General features: G+C 37.2%; 1 protein-coding gene across 1 annotated transcript; it reads right to left on the reverse strand.

The window, feature by feature from the left end:
- Window positions 1-7,363: 7,363 nt before the first annotated feature.
- Window positions 7,364-8,886, reverse strand: LOC143629185 (alcohol acyltransferase 9-like). Its single transcript, XM_077098524.1, has one exon. The coding sequence runs from the start codon at window positions 8,806-8,808 to the stop codon at window positions 7,486-7,488; it is 1,323 nt and encodes a 440-aa protein (XP_076954639.1). The 5' UTR covers window positions 8,809-8,886; the 3' UTR covers window positions 7,364-7,485.
- Window positions 8,887-18,778: the final 9,892 nt, after the last annotated feature.

The following is an 18,778-nucleotide window of genomic DNA, read 5'->3' on the forward strand; positions in this document are numbered from 1 at the left end:
TGGCTGGAATCTCTCCATTTTGAATGAACTTCTTGATCGGGAGGATCCAAGATCCTTGATTACTTGAGGATAATGGATCCAAAGGCACAATATCTTTGTCAGCTGTTATCTCCCCAACTTCTTGTTCTCCTATTGCTGGTGAGAGTATATGGATGATTGGGATCTTCGTATCTTCTGGAATCTTCAATGATGAAGCTAAATTTGCTAGAGCATCTTCCCCAGCATTCTCTTCTCCTGGTACCTGTATAATACTAATAGAATCGAAGAACTTTGATAGTTCCTTCACAACAAATAGATATTTGATTAGTCTTTCACCTTTAACAGCATATGAGCCATTAAAGTGGTTAGTCATCAATAATGAATATACATATACTTGAAGATACCTGATCCTCATGTGTTTAGCTAATTGCAAACCTGAGATTAGAGTTTCGTATTCCGCTTCATTATTGGTGGCTTGGAAAGCACACGCAATGGACTGAGGTATTATGTCCCCCTGTGGCGATTTCAGTCGGATGCCCAATCCTGTTCCTCTTACGTTGGATGCTCCATCAGTAAAGAGGATCCAAGGATCCTTGGTTTCTTCCAGTTGTTGAACCTCCAAATCAGCTTCCTCTTGCATGTCACTACTGAAATCAGCCACAAAGTCTGCAAGCGCTTGTGACTTAATGGCTGTTCTGGGCTCATACTGAATATCATATGCACTCAATTTCACAGCCCATTTAGCCATCTTTCCTAACAATTCTGGTTTTCTAAGCACATTCTTAACAGGATAATTAGTTCTTAAAATAATAGTATGGTTTCAAAATAGTGTCTCAACTTGGTTGAGGCCATAATCAAAGCAAGAATTAATTTTTCAAGATGAGAATACCTGACCTCTGCATTTAACAGGCTTTTACTTACATAATATACCGGGTGCTGTTGTCCTTCATGATCCTTGGCCAGAACAGCACTAATTGCATTACCTGACACGGCTAAGTACAAGGACAACGGCTCACCATCTATTGGCTTCATCAAAGCAGGCGCTGAGGATAGATAATCCTCAAGAGCCTTTAGTGCATATTCGTGCCTTTGAGTCCATTCAAACTTTTTATTTTTCCTCAAGATATCATAGAAGTCTTTGCACTTCTCTGAGGATCTGGAAATGAATCTGTTGAGATCAGCTATTCTTCCCGTCAGCCTTTGGACATCTTTAGCATTCACAGGAGATTTTAAATTAATGATGGCTTCTATCTGCTCTGGGCTCACTTCTATTCCCATTTTGGTCACCATGTATCCTAGAAACTTTCCAACCTTAACACCAAAATGGCATTTTGACGGGTTCAGTTTCATGTTATATTGATCAAGGATATTGAATGCTTCTTCAAGATCTCTATGGTGATCCTCAGCCCTCTTTGACTTCACTACCATGTCATCTATGTAGACATCCATGGTTTTGCCTAACTGATCCTTGAACATCATGTTGACCAATCTTTGATATGTTGCCCATGCATTTCTTAGTCCGAACGGCATAGCAATATAACAATATATGCCGGTAGGAGTCATGAATGTTGTATCCTCTTGATCAGATGGTTCCATCTGAATTTGTTGAAATCCAGAGGAAGAATCCATAAAGGTAAGCATTTCATGCCCTGCCGTTGCATCCACCATGGATTCTATATGTGGTAATGGGAAAGGATCCTTGGGGCATGCCTTGTTTAAATCGGTAAAATTGACACACACCCTCCACTTTCCATTCTTTTTTGAAACAACGACCACATTAGCTAGCCATCGAGGATACTTAACCTCTCTGATCATACCGGCCTTAAGAAGTTTTTCAACTTCTTCTTGTATGATCGTGTTCCTCTCAGGAGCGAATCTCCTTCGCTTCTGATGGACGGGTTTAATAGAATGATCAAGGCCCAATTTATGAGTAATTACCTCCTTTGAAATACCTGTCATGTCTGAATGTCTAAAGGCAAATGTAGATTTTCGTCGCTTTAGGAAGGATATTATATCCTCCTCGATCTCGTTAGGGATACAGGATCCTAGGAACACCTTCGCATCTGGATCTTCAGGATCTAAAGATACTTCTTTTACGTCTCGCTCCCGAGCTTCCAGCACGTCCCTAGGATGTTGCTGTAATTGCTATGCTATCATTTGCTTAGCTGTCGGCTTCATTGATGAAGAATAATAATTCTTGGCTTCCACTTGGTCACCATCTATCCTTACTACTCCCCAAGGATTTGGTAGTTTGATGCACTGATGGTAAGTAGAGGCTACAGCCTTAATTCCATGTATCCAAGGCCTGCCAAGAATAACGTTGCAACAAGAAAGATTGTCAATAACACAAAACTTTTGGTAAGAGTTTAACCCTTCGATGTATATCGGGAGTTTGATGTCCCCCAATGTTTTCTTAGTTTCACCACTGAAACCCACTAGAACCGACGTTCTTGGGATGATTTCTGAGTCCGGGATGTTCATTTTCTGTAGTACGTCATGTTGGATGATGTTGACCGAGCTTCCACCGTCGACTAGGATCCCGCGTACATAATGGTTAGCAATAAATAAAGTTATAATCAAACCATCGTTGTGAGGATCCTGGATGCTTGTCTTATCATCTTCGTCAAAGAAGATTCTTTTGTCAGTCGTCAAAGTAGTGGATATGACTGGTCGGTCTCCGTTCTCCAATTTTGTTTCTTTGGCGTATCTTTTTGCTGAGGAGAAATAAGTACCGCATATATCTGAGCCACCAGAGATGAAGTTGATTACTTGTGCGTCTGGTGGGGGTGGAGTTGCTTTCTGTGGTACATCTTCAGGATCCTGGATCCTAGGCTTTTTTCTTCCCAAGAGCTCGTTGAAATGACCCTTGCTCAGTAGGTATCCGATTTCCCTCCTTAAACCAATACAACCTTCTGTTTGATGGCCAAAGTCTTCATGGAATGCACACTACTTGGACTTGTCTTTGAAGGATGTTGTTTTCTCATTTTTTCGAGGCCACCTTGCTTTCTCTCCAAGATCTTTCATGACACAAATCAAACCATGGGTATCAACAGAGAAGCAATACTCGTAAATACTTGGGTAGTCCTCATCATCTTCTCCTTCTTCAACTGCCCGGACATTTTGATTGTTGAATTTTGTGTACGGCTTTGAGTCGTTGTTCCTGTATGAGGATCCTTGTTTCTGGTTAGATGACTCTTGTTTTGTTGGAGCTCCTAACCGTTCTTGGATCTTCTTGTCATCCTCTAGCCTTATAAATCTGAGTGCCCTGTTTCTGACTTCATCTAAAGTCCTGCATGGGGTCATCACAAGATCGTCATAAAATGGGGAACCCCTTTGAAGTCACATCTTGAATGCTTCAACAGCCGTAGCCATATCAAGACTAGGGATCTCTAGGGCTTCCCTGCCAAACCTTGTAACAAAATCCCTAAGGGATTCATTATAAGGTTGGACAACTCTATACAAATCACTAGTTAACTTCTCAAATTTCCTACTACAAGAAAATTGGCTATTGAACAAGTTAACTAAATGTGAAAAAGAAGTAACAGAAAAGGGAGGAAGACTTAGCAGTCATTTTAACGCAGATCCGGTTAGTGTGGATCCGAAACCCTTGCATAGACAAGCCTCATTGAGTTTTTCGGGAATTGGATTGATTTCCATTCTCTCCCTGTATTGAGCCACATGCTCTTCGGGATAGTTGTTCCATCATACACCTTCATATTGTGGGTCTGAAATCGTTTTGGGACTTCAGCATCACAAATAGGTGGAGCAAATCTGGACAACTTGTGACTTCCTTCTGGTATTTCAGGAATCGGACGGACCACTCCTGGCACGCTGGATATCATATCCTTAAACTTCTGAAGTTCCTTAGCCATAGCCTGGTTGATACATGTATCCTGCATAGAGCCAAGGTTAGTGTCTAAGGATATATGATTATACATGTTACCTCTCGGTTGATTGAACGTTGGCATCCCAGAAGTGTAGCCAAGGTAAGAAGCATCTGCCATGGTGGCTGGTCCACCATAGGCAATGGTTTGCATGGGGATGATGTCTCCTTCATTGACCTCCAAAGACCTCTGATGTTGAAGTCCCGAGGATCCTTGATTCTGGAAGAAGGATCCTTGAAGTTGGGAGTTGAAGGATCCTTGGTGATAAATCCTAGAGGATCATGGCTGAAGGAACGAGGATCCTTGAGTTTGCTGACCCATGGATCCTTGTTGAAGGATAGATGATCCTTGCTTGAAAATCGAGGATCCCTGAGCGTGCTGATCCATAGATCCTGGTTGAAGGATAGATGATCCTTGCTGGAAGATGGAGGATCCTTGAGTCTGTTCAGCCACAGATCATGGAGTAGTGAAATCCAGAATCCTAGGCATTAAAGGAGTCTGATCCTCCAGTGGCCTCTTATTCTTCTTGAGATCCTCAATTTCACGCAGGATCTTCTGGTTGGTTTTGTTCTGCTGCTCCATGTATGCCTTAACCCGTGAAAACATAGCAGAAACATCATTTTTAGAGTTAACCACCGAAGTGGCAGCAGTGGTCTTTGAGCTCTGGAAGACTGGAATTTGCGTCTTGTTTCCAGCAGCAGCAGCCCGTGGTGCTCCCGTGATCGGAGGAGGCATCGGCGGCAAAGATCTTGATGAGAGAGGAACCGAAGACGGCATGGTTGATGAAGCAGAGGTTGATTGAGAGGCCATTGATGGTGATATGGGTATGAATGGTTGAATATTGATAGGGTATTTTCTGGATTATAGCACCAATTGCCCCACGGTGGGCGCCAAATTGTTTTGGACAAAAATCACTCAAGGATAATGTATCCAAATCTGATATGTGAGGTTTAGTGCTAACACGGCAATGATGAGTATGTAATCGTAATCTTGGTGAACACAATGATTTGATCACGAGGGAAAAAGCCCTTGAATACGATAATCTTACTTCGGTCAAAACTTAACAAGGCAATCTTTGATAAAATGACTTCGGTCAAGGATTAACAAGATAATCTTTGGTCGAATCACTTTGGTCAAGGATCAACGAGGTAACCTTTGGTTGGATAGTACGTGATTATAGTAATCTCCGGCACAAAAAAACCCCCGGACGGTGAAAACTATCACCGTCAAGTTTATTAATATGAAAAATGAGGATACAAGGTTGAAGATTATGATCAAAGATTACAAAGAATATCTAAGTGTGTGTGTGTATTGTTGTTGTAATCGCAGTGGATTGTGTATGTTTTCCTAGCTGATCATAATCTCTATTTATACATAGATAATATAAAAAATATCCCTATTTTAAGCCACCAATCAAGCCATTCCTTCCTTTGTAATTGTTTCCTTAATTATCCACGCGGTTTGTTGACTTGATTGCGAGATTATAGGTTAGACTTGGTAACTAGCCGTTATACTTGCCCAAAATATAAAGATTACAAAGGAAAATCGTTAATAAATAATAAGTACTGAGGATCATTGATCCTGACAGGGTCTGCAACATATTCTAAGGATAATCGATCCATATTATATGTGAGGATAACATATCCACAGTGTCAAATTTTCGTGCACTAACAGGTGTAATTTGTTTTTATGCTTTTCTCATGTTTATTGTTTAGGACTGTTGTCATATTAGTGAGATCCGCCATATTAACCTAATTATATGTTGAAATGGCTAGAACCTTAATTAAATTATTAAAAGGATAAATTGTCAAAAGTTTGATTGAGTATTATATATTTTCAAGTCGGCTTTCAAGCAAGTTTTAGGTTTGGTTTCGAGTAATAGGCATTAAAACATGTAACCTTTAACAACCTATGGTTACAAACAGATAATGCTTAACATGGACTCAAAGATTATGAAACCAAGTATGAAACACGGTCTTATTGACAAATACAAGGGTTAGATTATTAAAACTCTTCCAATACTCAAGTATGTCCTGATTGAAATCATAGCCAGATACTTTAGACCAAAAAAAGTACTTGCCCTAAAGGATTTTCAATGTATGCTCCTCGGTCCTCACTTCAGACGACAATTTAGAACAATATAGCACAAGCCACAAGGTATATGATGGGCTTTATTTGGGTCTAAATCGAGCTCAAGCTAAATAAATTCCCTGGATTTTGGGCCTGAAATATGAATGATTTACTTGCATTTTAAAATTTTAAAACACCCAGTGTTTTTTTTGTCTCCACCTACTTTGTCTACTCCAAGCAGACCACGTGTAGTAGTTGTAGTTAGTAAAGAAGTTATGACTGTTAGTGGATTTGATTATATAATTCAAATTGAATATTGTCAAGCAATATAACTTGCAATTGCTGTTTATTTTTTTAGTTTAGATAAAGTATTTTTTCCCCTGGAAAATTTTTAACTTTTTATCACATTTTGCGGTGACGTTGCATAAAAAAGATTTCATGATGGGGAATGTCGCATGAAAGATTCTATAATGAACATGGAAGAACAAGACATGCTCCATTAAATGCTTTTTAACAACAAACTGATTCTCCAAGGCTGACCCTAATTTCTTCCCATGATCTAAGAGCATCACTAATAGGAAATACAAACACTTTTAAGTTATAAATGATGAATAAAGATGCATGAAAGCTTACAACTTGACTAAATAGATTCTATGTTCTTGAGTATAGTTTTGATCAAGTATTCAGCCACCCGGTTTTGCTTTCTAGTAAGATCATCTATCCTTAAATATTGGTTCTAATTTTATGAATTATATACGAGTGTGAGAAATTATTTGATGGAGTTAAAGCTTGTAACGACGAACTTTGAATCAAACTGAATATTCCCGATATACGCATAATTGAAGTGTTTTTAAACGATCAACACTTAAAGAAGGAATTATTTGAGTGTCTACACTGTAGCAGCCTTGAATATGTTCCTTGTGATTTACGTCTATAAAATCGACAAGAGATAGTAGTTATAAATGACAGTTCTGAAATCTTTGATTTTTTATTGAAAATAAAAATTGATTAAAAGCCGAAATGCAAGCTTGTCGATAATAAAAGGTTTTATTATATATGATCGAGAGAGATTCAAAAAGTACATATAATATTGAGTTTTAAATTGAAACATCTAAAGGAAAACTTGACTAGGAACACTGAATTAAGAAGACTCTTTAAAAAGCCACAAAATACCAAGTTGAACATATTTAAAAGTGTCAATTTGAAATGTAACACGTTATTATTATAAACACTATGGTATCCAAGTGTAAGTATTATAATATTGCCAAATTGGATGCAAAGAATTTCATTATGAACCTTGATGGTTGATATATCAATATCTAGAGACTTCTTAAATTTGATTCCAATATGTCATTATCTATTAATTAACCATAGATTAGTCTTCACTCTTATCTAATCCCAAGTGTCAATATATTTGCATCTTTTTTAAAGAAACAAAATCTCTTAAAAAAAGCACGTTGACATGAATTAGAACCAAACAATAAAGAAAACTTAGACTAACCAACTAAAAATTTTATAAAATAAATAAATTAGCAAAAAGTCAAGTCTTGTTTCATTCGACGGCTGTGAGCAAATCAAGATATTTGTCAACGGCTAAGGACGGCACAGCTACCATCACCTTCAATGAACGGCTGTGATCACGTACAGGTAGCAGAATACAATACCTATCGGTACACACGGGCCCCACATGAACTGGCCTATCTATTCCAAAGTCAACCCTCTCTAATCCCAGCTTTGACCATTGTGATAATATAAGTACACCAACCGGGTCGGGTACACTACTCGGTCCATTCAGACTAACGGAGTTAACCACCTGTTTTATATATTTGTCGTCCACTCGGTTCTTGGCTTTGTTGATTAGTTCGGCCGCGTAGGCGAGACCTTTTTCAGTAAGGTCACGTGCGGTGGTTTGTGCGCACCCGAGTACGATCACGTTACCGTAGTATCCTACAGGTAGTCTCGGTTTGACTCGGGTGCGTGTATCGATGCTGAATAGTAACTTAAGGGTTTGATTTGGTGGGAAGTTTAATGCTATGGCCCAACTTCTCCAAATGTGGGCCGATAACGCCTCGAATGTCGTGACCGATAATAATGCCGGTTGACTCGTACCGACGATAACGCTTTTTACTTTTTTTAGTCGACATTCGTCAAATGTGACCGAGGTGGGAGTGAGTTGGTCCGGGTCAAATCGGGTCATAAAATTACAACGGTCGGTAACTCTATTGAACTCCACGTGTTCGGTTGGTTCTAATTTAATTGGAGTCGGATCGAGAAGGTTTCTTTGCCAAACTGGCTTTGGGGGCTTCAGTTTGAAAACCGAAGCTGTCGAAGCCAGTTTGGAAAATAAATTAAGAAACTCTAGACTACCGACTCCGTCACAAATACAATGACTAAAGCCGACACCAAGCGCTGCCGCTCCGTCAGCTAGCCACGTCAGCTGGACCACAAGAGGCGGCGCGCCTTTTAACACGTCATCCACTTGCAAAGCCAAAAGGCGCCGCCACTCGGTGACATAACGCGGCGCCTTTTCGAAATCGGCTGCATTAAAATCAGCCGTGGCTTCGATAAATACGGCTCCTTGTCCTCGACAAACAACCTCGAGGCAGGAGCCGTCGGCTCGAGCCCTAACTCTCCCAGCCAATGGGTAATAAGGGACCAGGGCTCGAGCCAAAGCGGATTTCACACGAGTGGTAATGTCTTCTCTTTCCACCTCATTAATCGGTTGAGGCTGATAAATTAGCAAATATTCAATTGTGAACCGTAAAAAGAGTTGCGAGTCGATGGCCGAAAGCTTGAGAATATGCGAGTGAGTTGGATCGGATGGCGCAACTAAAGTAGCTACTTTAACTTGTACACTAGCAGCTGAGCTAGACATACTGGTTTTTTTTAACAACGTTTTTCTGAGTCTATCTGTGACAGGATTTTAAACGTCCCCAGTTATTTGACGTTTCAGGTAACCGAGTGTAGATGCATATATGTGTGTGAGGAGGTTGGGGGTTTGAAGAAATGAGTAAGGAGGTATGGATGGATATAAAGAGAATTGTGTGTGGGTTTTTAAGGGAAAGTGTGACACCACAAATCCTGTGACCACTGCAAAAGATTTTACAAGATTCTCCTGGCATAACTTTAGAAATTTAAAAGAAATTACAAAACAAAAAAAATGAATGACAGCTCGGATTATTGCCTTTTGTCTGTTCGGCGGTGGGCGATGCATACTGTTTTTAATTTTCTTCTTTTTTTTTAATATATATATTTTTTGTTTATTTATGATTTAAATAATAATAACGATAATGTGTTAATATATTGATTTTAATTAGGTGAATTCTCAATAATTGATATAATCTATTACTTGATGTATAATGGCAAACAGACGGTTGGTATTAAATTTTTAAATAAAATCATTTGTTAGGTTTGCCTCATTTTTTTTTATTGTTGTAGATAGTCTACTACAATGCTACTTATATCTAAAATTAAACATATGTCTAAAATTAATTCCTTTTAAGAAAGAAAAAAACATGGTTTCGTGACTACTTACAGTATAAGGAAGCACCAAAGTACCCCTAAACAATGTTTAATCTCATAAAAATATGAGAACTTCTAAGCTTACTAAATTTGATTGTTAATTAAATACATATGTGCGTTTTCGAAAATTCCATAGCGTTAGTTTACGATTCTTGTTAGGAAGCGTATTAGAATACAATGTAAATTTAAGTTTCTAGGTGTTACTGACTTTTTAAGTTTTCATGATTCTTTTTATGATCTTCTTTCTTCTGATTATGTTTTTTTTATCGGTACTTCATGCTAGTAGGTAGTTCTCTAATTTTTTTAATGCTACATGTGTTTCTATGTTGTAAAACGAATAAATTTTTCAAAGCCAGCCAACTGGAGTTTAATACAGTAACATTATCTAACGAAAGTTAATAAACATTAGTCTTTTTCTCACCCTTCCTAAACTCTTGGTATTGTGTGATACTGTTGGATAGTTTGGGTTAGTATTGTATGGTATATATACACTTGTGTGTAACGGCCAATAGGTTCATTCGAAAAGATAAAATATTACGAAAACAAAATGAACAAATTTAAATCGATTAAATTTATGAATCAGTAATTCATATTTTATAAAACTCACATACAGATGTCTATGTTATGTATCTTAAAAAAACATTTAACTAATTTGTTCGTGTGTTTTTTTCATTCCTACTAGGTTTTGTACCACAATATTTATTTAAAGTTAATAATAGAAACAGTAAAATTAGTTCTCCTACCTTGTTTGTTATTTTCATTTGTCTTGTATACGTTGAAATAAATCTTTGGAGAGAAAATTTTTAAAAATGATAACAAAATCTTATAAAATCTTTTCCTATTTTGTTTGGTACTTTAATTTGCCTATCATAAATAAAAAAACAAAACTTATGACATGCAATTACTTTAAGAACAACAAAGTCTTTGAAAAAAAAAATAATAATCATAACTTACGGACTTACAAGCAATTTATTTTCTTTTATTTATTTTAAATAGCTCACATTAAATTTACATCTAAAATACCGAAAAATATTCGGGGGAAAGGTTTCATGTGAAAAAAGCGCAGGACACTCTGCTGCATGACGTATACGTTAGACCAATTTTGACTTTCTTTCGGATTTTGTCCGAGTTGGTAATTCGGTATTACTGCAAACCAACTACCAATATAGTATAACTGGTTTCCCGTAGTTCAAATATATAATACAATAATTAATGGTAGACTCAAGATTTTGTTTACCCTAGAAAGATCAATAAAACGATTGAAACGAGCCGAACCATATCAAGCCAATGCCAAGCGCAAGCCTCGAATAAAACTCGTTTAGTTATCGATTATGAGCCTGAGTTTGAGCCTTGTACCAGTTGTATGGGAGGATCATTTGGGTTCATCAACCCTTAGTGAGTGTAATGCATTTTTAAGTTTTTAACTCCTTTTGTCTTTTGGTGTATTAACTTTACACTATACAACTGAGCATTGGCTCGTTTAAGGCCCTATACATGAACTCGATCCGAGCTTGGCCTCATTAACTGAAGAAACACTAAGTGACCCCGGGCAGATTACGGATAATCTGGGGGTTAAATAGATGTTTCCCACGAGGGTTAGGTCCGGCAAGATGGTTATTCTTCTGATGACCTTCAAAACAGACACCGTGAGCTCGTCACTGAGAAGGGGGGGTACCTCCTTGTGACCACCCTCCGGCATGAGAATCAGACTAGATTGCTCTTGAATATAAGTGTATATTAAGAGGAATAGCTAGAGAGAAGATATCAGATAATATATGAAGATATAAGATAATGATACCGTTCCAAGGTGTTGGAGTATTTATAGCCGAAGGTAGGTTTCCAAGCAGGTACAGCCGGCTGAATAGTATTCCTGTTCTACCAACTGTGGGCTACGCACGTGCCATGCTGATGGTTGGTGGGTAGGCAGCGGCTGATAGTGACCAGGCCGGCTGTGTACTATTCCTTTTCCACCAACTGCAGGCTATGGACGTGCCTCGACAGGGGTTGGTGAGTAGGCAGCGGCTGATAGTGACTTTAAGTACTAGAGCGTGCTGCCCGTCGTACCGTTGTCAGTGAGCTGTCGCAGCTTTGGTCAGATCTTTTGTCCATACCTTGGCAGGTACAGTACAAAAGATCCTCCAGTATCGTACGGACTGGCTCATTTAGGCGGGAGTATTCCCGGCTTTGGGCGGGAGTGTTCCCGGCTTGCTCATTCATTCTTCAGGTGACATTACTGAATTATTTAAAAGTTAGTGCCTTGTGCGTGTAGCCTTGCTGTGCGGGTAGCCTTCCCTGATGGCTAGTATCCGTAGCTGCGGGAACAGGCGGAGTACGTCGACCATTGGGAGGCGTTTCCTGCGGGAGCAGCTTGTGTACTGCGCGTAAGGACGTCGCGTCTCTGAGCATGGTGAGTCCTGCGGATCCAGTTGGTCTTTGCGCAGACGTCCCTCTAAGGTGAGTCTTGCGGGTCCAACCGCGCAAACGTCCCTCTTTGAGGTGAGTCTTGCGGGTCCGACTGCGCAGACGTCTCTGTTTGAGGTGAGTCTTGCGGGTCCAACTGAGCTCTGCTGGGACCTACCTCTTCATTAACATTTTTCAAAGTATATAAAGGTAATAACAAATATATATAAATTATAAACGAGAAGAGCTTAAGTCTGAAAAAAACCGAATCATGAGCAGAGCTCTTGTAAGTCATAAATTGTAACAAGCTTAGCTCGAGCTCGAGTTTAATCGAACTATAACTTAACTCGACTCATATACACCTCTAGTATCACGTGGATTCAAACCCCCACTAGTTTTAATTTGAAAATTAAAACAAAGACCATTAATTATTGTGAATTCAATAGTGTGGTTTTATTTTTAATTCAAAAATCTCATTTTCAAATAACGTAACAATTTCAAATTAATATTAGCCATGTTTGAAACAAAAATCTAAAGAATATTTCAGACTAACCAGATGTGATAAAGTTAAAGAATATCCATTTAACTTTTCTATATCCATATTTAGATATTTATCATGTTAATTTCAAATGATTCTTTATCAATAAACAAAAGATAAAATGACTAATGAAAATATTCATTTGATATTAGTTTAATGGTATTTTGGTATGCTAACTATGCCCTCATGCTCTTATTTAATTTTTTTTGTTTGTCTATACGTTGTAAAAGATTTAATAATTAATTTTATTTATATCACCGATTTATAAAGATCATTAACAATTTTAAACTCAATGAAACAAAATTGAAAAAAAAACATTGAAAGACAATATTGTATTAAACATAAGCAACATGCGGCATAACCAAGGGGTTTAAGTTTGATCGTTGACCCATTAACAACTTATATTTCTTTCTTGTTTTCATTGTGATAATGAAACTCAACCTACTACACTTCTCATGAAACCATCATTTACAGATTAACAAAATGATCTTTGGCCATTTCCTTGACCTATTTAAGGATGTGTAGAGTCATTAAGTTCTTGTCGTCCAATGAGAAAACATAGGTGTGAACAAATAAAATTATGAAGATGGGACAATTGTCCATTAACCTATGGACTTGATATTCTTATTTTGAAACAGCAGGGGTCTTAAATAACATCAATGTATATTATCAAACGTAATTATTCAACCAAGTGTAAAAGGTGATGCTCCTTTGTAAAACTTTACATTGAATGAGACATACACAAAAAGTTAATATCTTGAATAATTGCGATAAATAGTTTTGGATATTAAACAATGACGCGAGGCTAATTGAAAAGGATGTCGAGGAAGCCTCGAGTGTCCTCCAAGCTTAACGGACAACTGTACAAGACTTAACAGTCTTAATATGAGCTTGGAGGTTTAAAGTAACAAGCGATATAATGTATAAATGTAACATAATTCATAATGTGGTGATAGATGATGAGGCTATGTCGTATATAATTATTTGAGCTATTATGATAAAGAAAACCCCATAGCCCATGATTTCAATATTACTTGGAAAGGTTCAAAAGTTTATGTGAATGTATGGCTTATCATAGATTTTGATTTTATTGTAGATATCTAATATTTTTTATGAAAAATATATGAAAGCTTGTCATATATTTTGATATCGAACATTTTGTTTTTATTGTCTCATATCTACATTAACACTTGCTCATGGCCAGACCACACCGACAAGGATATTGGGCACTCGCAAATAAGACCTTCAAAGACCCTTGAAAGTTGATACATATGTATTTAATCGTTTAAAAATTGGGTTCTAATAATTTTATATTTTTGCAGTTGGCCGATAATTATCAATTGAAGTATAATCGGTCAACTAAATATATGCGAGCTTATTATTATTATTATTATTATTATTATTATTATTCAATTTTACTCTTGATTTTTTTTTATCAACAACCATATCTAACTGTTTCATGATTATGTTTACATGGTGTAAATCTAATTGCAATATAATATGCAATTCAAAGACTAAAGTCTACCTATAAAATAATTTTAAAAACATATAATTGTTGTTTTATAAGCCTATGGATTACATGTAATTTTAAAAACATATAATTGTTGTTTTATGAGGTTTGGATACCATATCTTGCACAGTAAAGTGGACAAAACTGGTGGGCAAAAAATCAATTTGATCCAGAGGTAAGATGGTGTAATCAGTGACCACGGGCTCCACAATATTATTCTTTGGGACCCACCACCACCTGTAGCCTTGTACCGTTGCGTAATTTTGAATTTCTCCTATTATATTAATGTTTCCGTTAAAATTATTGTTTTTATATTTCGTAAATAGACGTATTGTACAAGTTAAATAACAAGACAAATTAAGTTTGGCTTGTGGATTTTAGGATGGGCAAAAAATTTGAGTTGATGGGTCTCTCATTATATTTTATTTATATGAATTTGTATATTTCATGTTATATTAAAAATCAGTATAAAATAATACAATACTTTTCGTTTTCAATCAACTTATAAAGGTGTCCTTAAAAGAACATATTGCAAATCCTTCGTCACATAAAATCATCTTAGATGTACAAGAGTACAATAGGCCAACTTTCTTCAATATTATAAAGTTAATTACACAATTGTTCATTTTTATTTGACCTAACACCAGTCATTGTGTCAAAATATATAAAACTATATGTCGTTTTCATTTTGTAACAAACTGATTTCTAATACTAACCTCCGATTTCTAATACTAACCTTCGTTAGAAAGCCAGCTAAAGAAAGTTATGTCAAGTTAGACAACAACGATCCTAAGGGCGGATATGGTGAACTTGTAAGTATGGTATGGAAGGGAAAGAAATATGGAAGAGATAGATTTCCAATGTTGCGGATGCAATGGAAATAGAGCGAAAGTCATGGAGACTATCAAATTAGGGACTGTTTGGCAATATTATTTTGAACCACTAAGAGGTCAAACTAATTAAGATGTAGTATCTTAGTTGGTTATAACGTTTTTCAATAAATGACTCAATGAACCATTAAGATGTGGTTTCAAGTAAACAAAACATATTTTATCTCTAACTAATATAGATATTATTTTAATGTAATCATTTAGAGACTACTAACAACTCCTAATTAACCGAACTGCCTTAGGCTATTATGCACACATTATATTATTATTAGCATAATTACATTTACAAAAATGACTTAAAACAACCACGCCACGATGTGCTACTTATGTATCTAGAAGGATTAAAAAAAACAGAATAATGATTTTTTAAAATCTAATTCATCACTAAAAGATGCATGTCAAAACAGGGCTACTAGTGCCATGCATGTCTTCTTTTATATTACACGTTCTTGTTAATTAATCAAATATGATATGATTGTTTATATAAATTAGAATCGGCTAAGAAAGCACATAATACTTTCAATACATTACTAAATTAATAAAATGAAAGACCTGTTACTAATCTTTAAAATAGCCCATTGGAACCTTAAATGGCCAACAGTTTATACTTTATACCACTACTGAAACCAAACCAATCATAATGAATATGTATGGGAATTCATGGTAGACCAATTCCTATTGGAGAAGTTCTTCATCAAAAGAAGAAATGGCACAGCAATTTGTAATACAAAGTACCAATGTTATTTGGTCCAAGAGAATCAAGACAACACTGTCCAACTACATACTGTTCATGATCAACATAAATCAAACATTAAAGATAATCTTGCATTCATTAACAAAACAAAAATTCAATCGTAAGATTGGAAAACTGATTTTTGTAGGGTTGAGGCATCTCATTCTAGTAGATCGCGTTATCATAGAGATCTAGGAGGTTTTGGCGGTTACTTCATATGATATGAGCGGTGGGAAATTAGGTGGCAGATTAGTCTATTGGTAAGATTAGATTTCACTTAAAAGGAATATGCAAATATTAATGGAAACCAATGCCCTAATGCTAAATAGAAAAAGATACGTCTGATGTAAAGGAAAGCTCATAAGCTCAAACCATTTGTTTCACTTGCTTTTGGTTTGGGCCACCCCAATGTGGCACTCCTGTGCTATTTGAGGCAGGGGCGGATCCGGTGTTTGCCAGAGGAGCGTTTACACCTACTAAAGTCTATAGTTTCCTTTATAAATTTGTAATATATTAGATCCAAAGTTCCAAGTGACCCATTTAAAAAAATTTTAGTGACCCATCAAAAAAAAAATTAGTGACCCATTCATGATTTTTTCAGTGCCCCAAAATTAATTTTATAAATTTTAAGCCAAATTTTAAGCCCAAATGTAATTTTGTTATGAATGATAAGAATTACGCTCATATTAGTTTAATTACTCAACCACTTTAATTGAAAAATTGGAATTAGTGGGAGACGAATAAATTAGGTTGATGACGGCTTCACATGATCTTAGGTTAGATTTATTTTGTAAATTGTGATTCCAAATTCTTGATATAAAACAAACATTCATGATTCATGCTTCATCACTTGTTAATTTATTTCTTTCGTATTTGAATTCTACAACTACAAGGCGGTAACCGGTGTCAATATTTTGTTAAAAAAAATAATGCCCTTTTCTTGAAATTCAAAAGACGAACAAATTAGGGTGATTTTTATTGTCTTATGATGAATGATTATCTGGTTTCTAGTTTTCTAATTTATTCATTGTATGAGTGTACCGTTTATTATTATTGCTATTTTTAGTGTTTTGTACAGTAAGAGCTTTTAGCTATGACAACTATGAAAAGGTTTTTGTTATTGAAACGACAAACACCATCTGTCAGACCCAGTTTAGTTGATCTACATAATCTTCCTTGGGATCTTGTCGATAGAAAAATAATTTTAGATTACCACCCTAATCAAAGAGACGAGATACGGAGAAAGTATTGGCTTAATAGACCTTGCCAACCCGGTGGACATGGTCATGTCTTTCCATATAGAAAGACAGGGTCTACAGAACGACATTTCAGCACGGATTAGTATGATAAATACGGTAATTGGTTAGAGTATAGTGTAATTTGTAGTGTTGAAAAATAAGCACTTTTAAGTATTACGAATGAAGCTGTAATTGATTGTTTTTCATAAAATGAAATCACGTGAAGTCAATTGTAATATGTATTTTATTTATCTTTAACGAAATTTTGTCTACATTTCTATACGTAGTTTGTTTAATGTAATTTTTAACTTGACCCGTTTCGGTTTGACCCGACCCATTTTGGTTTGACTTGTTTTAGTTTGAATTGACGAGTTCTAGGTTGAATTTTTTTTGCACCCACTGGCTAAATTTTCTGGATCCGCCACTGATTTGAGGTGCCCGTGTAGATTCGTATACTCATGTGAGAGAAGGAAATCTTAACTTGTGTTATTTCACAGTTAAAGAGGCAATTCAAACAAGAGGCAATTCAAACAAGTGGTGACATAACTAGGTTTTATTAAGCAACTATTAGAGATCGTAAGTCTTATGATATAGACTTATAATCCGCCAATGTGGAGTGTTATGAATCACCAACTTTATTTCAATACAAAGTTATTGAAGAAACGTGGATCTACTCACTGGTAGCAGATCTACTTTCCTCGGGTGTGATTATACTATTTTACCGATGGTTCTTCTGGATCCGTGCTCTTCCACCTACAAAATGAACAGCGCCGTTACTTACCCCTCAGAAAGGGACAGAGGGGTCCTCTTTGGGGTAATCCTCCGGCGTGAGAATCAGTATATTGTGGAGAAGATGATAACGTGTGTAAGGGAATCTCAAGAGTATTGCTTAATAGCTGAAATACCCTCTGATTGTGAGACTGTGTGTTTGTATGTAACTGATTGTGAGTGAATGTAATTCAATATGATTGAATGTGATATCACTGCCTGTAACTGTCAATGATTGAGTATGAATGTGTCATCAAAGTGGAGTTGATGCTGTATTTATAATGCTAGGGTTTCCACTGATTGGGCTCAACCTCGTTGGCCTCCTCCAATCGCACTGCGCCACGTGTCCTCTGGGACACCTGGCGCTTTCTCGTTGGTTGTAATCACGTGGTAACACATGTGTCATGCTGAGTTGTCGACCTTTCATTTGGCAGCTGTCAACATCAGCATATTCTTACTCCTTAAAAAGATGCCTTCTGGAAGGTTGTCTGATGTGCACACTCAAGGTTGCCCTAATCCTGATTTGGATAAGGACGAGGTTGATTATGTGCACGTATGATATGCGCCCACCCTGAGGATGCGCGAGGTCTTCTCTTTATTCTCACGCGCAGATATTTCATGCGCAGATGTGATATGCACGAGCATGTGATATGCGCCGCGCGCTGATGCGCTGCGCGCATATGTGATGCGCGAGCATATGTGTGCCTGGGCAGATGTGATATGCACGGGCATGTGATATGCACCGCGCGCTGATGCGCCGCGCGCATATGTGATGCGCGAGCATATGTGTGCCTGGGCATATGATGCCTGAGCATGTTTTGTATGCGCCATGCGCATAGGTTTTGGCTTTGTGCCTTCATAATGTCTTTATCTTGTGGGTTGACCCGCCTTGCTCGGTGTTGAGGTGGGTACATACCTCTTCAAGCCCCCCCAGTCTAATGTGTGTCTTATCTCGCGCGAGCGCGGTAAGATAGATATTAGACTTACTGATTTGGTCTTTTAAAGGGGGTTTTGTCGTTTTATTGGTTGTTTCCATCGTTGCGCGAAGTTCTATCCATTTGGTTGAAAACGAAGGGTCCAAACACGTGGTTAGTTGGTGGTGACGTGCGCCGTAAACATGTCAGACGTTTCGTGTGCTCGAGGTGCTACAGTTGCCTTTCATGTCCCCTCACACAGCTGTCTTGAACACGTGTCGCGCTCGCATTGGTTAGCACCTGCGAGTGGGGGCGCGTCTCTGTTCCGTGGC

Source organism: Bidens hawaiensis, unplaced genomic scaffold (genome assembly GCF_021521415.1).
Source record: "Bidens hawaiensis isolate Kalapana, Puna unplaced genomic scaffold, B.hawaiensis_p1.1 tig00005179_1, whole genome shotgun sequence".
Taxonomy (NCBI): domain Eukaryota; kingdom Viridiplantae; phylum Streptophyta; class Magnoliopsida; order Asterales; family Asteraceae; genus Bidens; species Bidens hawaiensis.